This window comes from Chiloscyllium punctatum, chromosome 7, assembly GCF_047496795.1.
Source record: "Chiloscyllium punctatum isolate Juve2018m chromosome 7, sChiPun1.3, whole genome shotgun sequence".
Lineage (NCBI taxonomy): Eukaryota > Metazoa > Chordata > Chondrichthyes > Orectolobiformes > Hemiscylliidae > Chiloscyllium > Chiloscyllium punctatum.
Genome location: NC_092745.1, coordinates 3,373,417 through 3,380,439, shown reverse-complemented (window position 1 = coordinate 3,380,439; position 7,023 = coordinate 3,373,417). Strand labels below are relative to the sequence as shown.

The 7,023-nt window shown below is 45.6% G+C and overlaps 1 gene segment (V, D, J or C); it reads right to left on the bottom strand.

Annotated features, from left to right (window-relative positions):
* Positions 1-2,116: 2,116 nt before the first annotated feature.
* On the bottom strand, positions 2,117-4,584 carry LOC140479506 (Ig kappa chain V region K-25-like). The segment is given in 2 exon segments: positions 2,117-2,487; positions 4,572-4,584. Coding segments are annotated over 2 exon segments (384 nt in total).
* Positions 4,585-7,023: the final 2,439 nt, after the last annotated feature.

Below are 7,023 nucleotides of genomic sequence, written 5' to 3'. Positions count from 1 at the left end.
GGAGTTGGGACATCATGTTGCACCTATACAGGAGATTAGTGAGGCCACTTTGGGAATAATGTGAACAATCCTGATCACCTCGCAATAGTAAGGATGATGTTAAACTTAAAAAGCTGCAGAAAATACTTGCAAGAACATGGCAAGGGATTGGAGGGTTTGAGCTGTAGGGAAAGGCTGGAGAAACTGGGACTATTTTTCCTGCAGCATCTCAGGCTTCGGGGTGACCTTATAGATGTTTATACAATCATGAGGGGCATGGACAGGGTTATATCCAAGGCCTTTTCCTTGGGAAAGGGATTCCAAAACAAGATGGCAGAGGTTTAAGGTGAGAGGCAAAATATTCAAAAGGGACCTGAGGGGTAACTAGTCACACAGAGGGTGGTGTGTGTCTGGATCGAGCTGCCAGAGAAAGTATTGGAGGCAGATACTATTACAGCATTTAAAACGCATTGGGATGGGTACATGAATAGGAAGGGTTTTGAGGGATGTAAGCCAAATGCTGGTTAATAGGATGAGGTCAGTTTAGGATATCTGGTTATCATGGACAAGTTGGACTGAAAGGTCTGTTGACTCCATGACTATGAGAGGCTGGAAAAGTTGAGACTTTTTATTCTGACGCATAAGAGTCTGAGAAGTGAACTTATAGATGTTTATAAAATCATGAGGGTCATAGAAAATGTGAATAATTCAGGAAGGAGGTGGAGTTTTGTAGAAATGGCAAAAAATATTCCTGAAGATCATTCCAGGGATGAGGAACATCAGTTATACAGATTGTTTGGAGCATTTGGGACTGTCGTCTTAGGAGAAGGCTGAGAGGATATTTGCTTGAGGAATTAAAACCAGGAGGGGCCTGGACAGAGTAAATAGGGAGAAAATGTATCCAATTAAGAAAGGATTGAGACCGAGAGACCACAGATTGGAAGTAATTAGTGAAAGTAACAAAAGTGAGATGGGGAAACAACATGTTCAGCCAGTGAGTGGTTAAGGTGTGGAATGCACTGCCTGAGAGTGTGGAGGAGGCAGCTTCAATTGAAACATTCCGAAGGGAATGAGACTGTTATTAGAAAAGGAACAATGTGCAGGGTAACAGGGAGAAGGCAGGAGAATGACACTCTGTGAATTGCTCATTCAGAGAGCCAGTACAGACAGGATGGATGGAATCGTCTCCTTGTGCTCTGTAACAATTCTGTGATTGTGTGATTGAGCAGAGTTAAAGCTGGGGGAGGTGGGAGCCCGGTGTCTCACTGTGTTGCTGCTGCTGCTGCTGCTGCGGCTGCTGATGTCAGTGAGATCAGAGACTGGGACAGGGAGCCAGAGCTCACATCAAACTCTGTCCGTGTCTGTCACACTGAGACTGACAGGAGGCTACTCACTGATTTCACTCCATGCTGCAGGAATGGGACCACAGGCTGCAAATGGACAGAGCTCCTCCACACGGTGAGTAAAACTGACTGACTTATATCTTGCTCTTTAAAGGGGGCAATGGGACTGAAGAAATACAGCTGGACACCCTGTTAGACACAGTGCTCCTCAATCAACCATTTCATTCACTGCAGCTCCCCACTAACACCTTCAACAATTCAGCAACTGTATTTTAGAAAGTGTGTTTCAGTATTGACAGGGTTAATAATGGAGGATTAATGTTTACTTACTCAGTCTGAGCTTGGTTCCTTTACCGAACGTGAACCACAGTGAGAGCTCCCAGTGCAGAGGCTGTACAAAAACCTCAACTCTATGCTTCCTCCCGTCACTCTCAACCTCTCCCTGTCTCCCAGTCTCTCGTTCACTCTCAGCTTCTTTCTGCCCGTCTCTGTCTCTTCCTCATTCATGTGTCTTTCTATCTTTGTCTCTCTCTCTCTGTGTCCAGCTGGGCTTGGGAGCTTTGTGAAATTTATTTTTCGATATTAAATCTTGCAGCTGATCTTCACACGTGGCTATGGAGTGTAAGAGGGAAATTTGAGGCCTTAAAGTGAGTGGTGGACAGCACAGGGACTGGAGTGTGTAGTGGACAGTGACAATTCCAGCATGGGGTAATTTGTTCAGTTTCATTTGTATCTAATTGTGGACGTGTCAGTTCAGACTGTGTATCCATTATTATACATTTTATATAACTGACTCATGTGTCAGGGCACGAGTTGGTGATGTGTGTCTTGAGGTTTTTGTATGGCTTTGTATCACTGTGTAAAGTGGAGCTGCTATAGTAGTAGTTCTGACAATAATAGTCAGCGACATCCTCATTCTGAACGTTGCTGATTGTCAGGGTGTAACTGGTCCCTGATCCACTGCCGGTGAATCGGTCGGAGACTCCTGTATCTCGATCTGTTGCATAATAGATCAGGAGAGAGGGTTTCTGACCTTCTCGCTGCTGGTACCAACTGAGGTAGCTGCTAATGTCTTGACTGGCCGTACAGGTGATGGTTGCAGTCTGGCCCAGTCCCACTGACAGCACTGGGGGAGACTGGGTCATGGTGAAGTCCCCACTGATACCTGAGGGGTCAGAGAGAAACACAATGAAATCAGAACTGTTACAGAAAGAGCCTGTCAAATGAGAGATTGTCAGGGACACTGAGCATTCCTCTGGTTTCAGCATTTTCCCTTCAATCACAAGTCAATGTAATTGGAGTGAAATGGAGAGCAGCTAAAGATTCAAGGTGGAAGGAGAGAGATTTGTACCTGCGACACAGAATGCCAGGGGCCAGATCAGCTGGATGTGTGAAATCATGGTGTATGCTCCTGTCCCTGTGCCTGGTTCCTGATAAACTCTCCCTTCACTGGGCTCTGCTTTATAAAGCTGCAGCCTGTGAGAGTCTGACTAGGTGTTTCTCAGTATGTAAATGGAATCAGGCAGAGAGAGCCACGTCAGCCCCTCACACTTCCTCTTCTCTCTCTCTCTCGTCCTTCCTTTTTAATACTTCCTTTCTCACTTTACCCTTTTTTCTCTTTCTCATCTTTCTCTTGTATATATTCCTGTTATTCGTTGACTTTCTCCCTCTTTTTTTTATTTCCGTCTCCGACTCTGTCCTCTCCCAATTATATAACCATTTATATCTTTCCCTTTTTCCATGTATGTTTGACACTCTGTTTATCTCCCTTTCCTTCTGTGTTGGTTGGTCTCTCTCTCTCTCTCTCTCTCTCTCTTTCTTATCATTCATTTTTCTCCTTCACTTATATTGCTAGCTATTTTCTCACTCATTCTCTCCTTATACTCTCAATCTCTTATTGCCTCACTCTCTCTTTGTCTGTCTCCCTCCCTCCGGTCGCTCTCTAACTGATCTCTATAACAGGCGTTATTCCAGGACATTGGAACAGTGAGTCCTGGGGCAGCAATTACATGCCTCGCCCTCTCTCACTCAGTCTCACAATGTACACTTGCGCTCTCTCTCTCTCTCTCTCTATATATATATATTATATATATATATCTTCTGTCTCTCTCTCTCAATCAGAAGATTGACATGAACAGCATTTAATAAGTCTGTACTGGTCATCAATGCTCTAGCAACATCAATCCCAGCTTGGCATTGAGGAAAAGGATCAGCCATGGTCATATTGAATAATAGAGCAGTCTCACAGGGCCAATCCCTAACCCTAACCCTAACCCTACTTCTGCTCTCCGTTTCTATCTCTGTATGTCTGTGTAATCTCTAATCTCTGCCCCTGGATATTGATCCCTCTATTCATGGAAAAAGTTGCCCTCCTGTCCACTCTATCCCTGCCCCTCATAATCTTTATGCCCTTCAGAAGGTTCCCTCTCAACCTTCACTGCTCCAAGAAAAACAATCTCGGCCTTTCCAATCCTTCCTCATAGCTCACACCCTCCTGGGAAATCATTGCACCCTCTCGAGTACAGTCATATCCTTCTCATAATGTGGTGACCAGGACCTGTCTGCATGTCTGTCTCTCTCTTTCACTGGATTGCCTTTAATCTTTGTCTCACACCGACTCTGTCTCTCTCTGTCTCTCTCTCTCTCTGTCCCATCTCTCTGAGTCACACTGCCTCATACTCTATCTTGCTCTCTTTCTAGTCTTCAACCCCATCATCTCTGCCTCTCTCTACCACTCTCTCTCTCCCCCTTTTACTCATCTTACACTGCCTGAGACTCTTTATCCCGCTCTCTCTCACTTTCACACCATTTCCTTCTATATCTCTCTCGCCAACAATCTCTCTCTCTCTCCCTCTCACTCACTCTGTCTCCCTCTCTCTGCCTTTCTAACAATGTCCCAAATGGTAAAAGTTAAATACAGGGTAAATCTGCCCCAGCTCTACCCCACTAATGGATGCTAACCCTTGACACCAGGAGTATGTCTACTCCTAGAATAAAGCCCCATTTCCCACATTGACCAGGGTTTGACCTCTCTCAGGAAGATAGTCAGATTCTTGTGAAATGAAGGGCAATTCTGTGCTGTTGGCCTATTCTCACTGGGGACTGGTTTAGACACAAACCTCATTCCATGAAAGCCCAGCAGAGAGAGGAGATCCTCAGGCCATCAGTGTGAGCTGGAGGGATAGGACAGGCTCTGACCCATTGACCCATCCTGTCCTTTCACAACATATTCGAATCCTTTCCCCTCACCTTCCCCTTCCATGTTCAAGCTCCAGTTTTACTGGTATGAGGATTGGACCATCACACAGTTACTACAGAAAGGAAATGGGCCCCTCACTCACTCCGGTATTCATGTCCCACTGGACTGTCCAGTGGAGACCAGTAAGCATGGAATTTATTCCCACTGAACTCTCCAGTAGAGACCATTAAACATAGGCCTCTTTGCCACTGGAGCCTCCAATGGAGACCAGTAAAAATGGGTCTATTTCCCACTGAATACTCCAGAAGAGACTAGTTAACATAGACCTTATTCCTGCTGGGCCCTCCAATAGAAACCAGGAGAGAAAGGCCTCCATTTCTTTGAACTCTCCAGTACAGAACAGTAAATATGGACCAGCTTCAAATTGGACCCTCCAATACAGACCAGTAAACATGTGACTCTTTGTGACTGGATCCTCCAATACAGACCAGTAAACAAGGAGGATCTCATTGCCTTAGCAAGATTGAACTTCGGAATGAGGAGCAGGAATAGGTAATTCAGCACTTCAAGCCCGTTTGCTATTTAACATGATCATGGCTGATCTTAACCTCCTCTCCACTTTCCAGACTGCTCCCAATTGCCCTCTAGCCTGCTTTTCATCAGAAAGATATCTGTTTCTTTCTTGAATCTGTTGATTTATTCTGCCTCTACTGTAATTGAGGAAGAGGGGGAGTGGGGAGGGGGATGGGAGAGCTGGGGGGTGGGTGTTGCGCACTGACTTCAACAGATTCGCACCCCTCTGAGAGAAGTAGTTGGAATGGAACAGATTCCATACAGTACCTCCTTTCACTCTATATCTATGACCTATTGTTCAAGACTGGCCCACAAGAGGGAACATCTGTTCCATGCCTGACCTATCAATCCCCTTTAGCATCTTATATACTTCACTCAGATTCTCCCTTCATACGACGGAATTCCAGTGAGTACAAAAGCTAGCTATTCAACCATTCCTCATATGACAGCCCTTTCATCCCAGGGATCAGTCTGTTGAACATCCTCTGAACTGCATCCAGTGCCACCATATCCTTCACCAAGGAAGGAGACCACAACTGGACACAATGCTTCAGATGTGGTCTCACCAATGCCTCATAGAATTGTAAAAATATTTCTTTATTTCTGTAATTCAGACCTTTTATAATAAATACCAAGATTCGAATTGCTGCAAGAAATGCCAACATTCCAATTCCATGGGACTCAATTGGAACCTCTAACAGAGATCAGGAAACATGTGCTTCCATCCCACTGGAATGTCCAATGGACATCAATAAGCCTGGGCCTCTTTCCCACTGGACCCTTCAGTATTGGAGCTTCAAATTCCACATCCTCTCCATCACATAGGTCTCTTATTTCAAACTCCACAACATTGTCCTTCTCTGCTCTGCATCAGCCCCTTGACCACAGAAACTCTTATTCCTGCTCATCCCACCTCCAAACTCAATCATTCTGATGTCCTCTCTCAGCTTACTCCATCTGTGCTCCATAAATTCCAAATTGTCTGAAATGGAGTGGCCCCTTCCCTGTCTCACACCAAGGAGGAGATGGACAGATTTGATATTAGTAATTAGTTGAAAGTTTATGTAGAGTGGGTGTGGTCAGAATTGGTCAAATTGATGACGGTTCCTGCAGTTGAATATCCTGCTGGCAGGCTCGAGCCTTTTACACACAGAATGAAGGAGTGTGTATGGTAGGAATATATTGTACAGCTCCTCAGAACTAAACGTCAGCATCAGATGTCCCTCAGGAGGGGAGAGGGAATGTTCAGGGTCCTGATCTCCATTTCCCAGCCCAGGCAGTTTGCCTCGCAATGAATGAATGAGGTGCCAGTTTGGAGCCCAGGTTAGGGACAGTCTCTGCTGTGGACCCAGGTCTACAAGAGGCAGCTGGAAATCGCGCTGAAAAGGAAAGATTTGCTGGGTTATGGGGAGAGAGAGGGCAGTGGGGCTAATTGGATCACTCACAGACATGATGGGCTGAATGGCCTCCTCGTGTGCGAGGGGGAGCAGATTTAGGACTGAATAGAGAAGGAACTTCTTCACCCAGCGGGTTGTGAATCGATGGAATTCCCCGCCAGGCGAAGTGGTTGAGGTTTCCTCAGTAAATGATTTTCAAGCTAAGGCAGGTAATCTTTTGAACAGTAAATGAATCAAGGGTTTTGGTGAAAAGGTGGGTAGGGGGGAGCTGAGGCCATGAAAAGATCAGCCATGATCTTACTGAATGGCAGAGCAGACCGTGAGGCCAGAGAGCCTGCTCCCGCTCCTAGTTTTAATGTTCTTATGTGCTGTCAGATTCCAGGGAGTGCAGATGGTTCACAGTTTTCTCCCGTCTCAGTAACAAACATCCAGCTGCTCCGAGCTCCTTCTTTCACTTCCTCTCTTGGTGAAGTTTCAACCTTGCGATCTGACAGTCTTTGCAGTTATTTTTCACACTGGGGCTTTCTGCTGT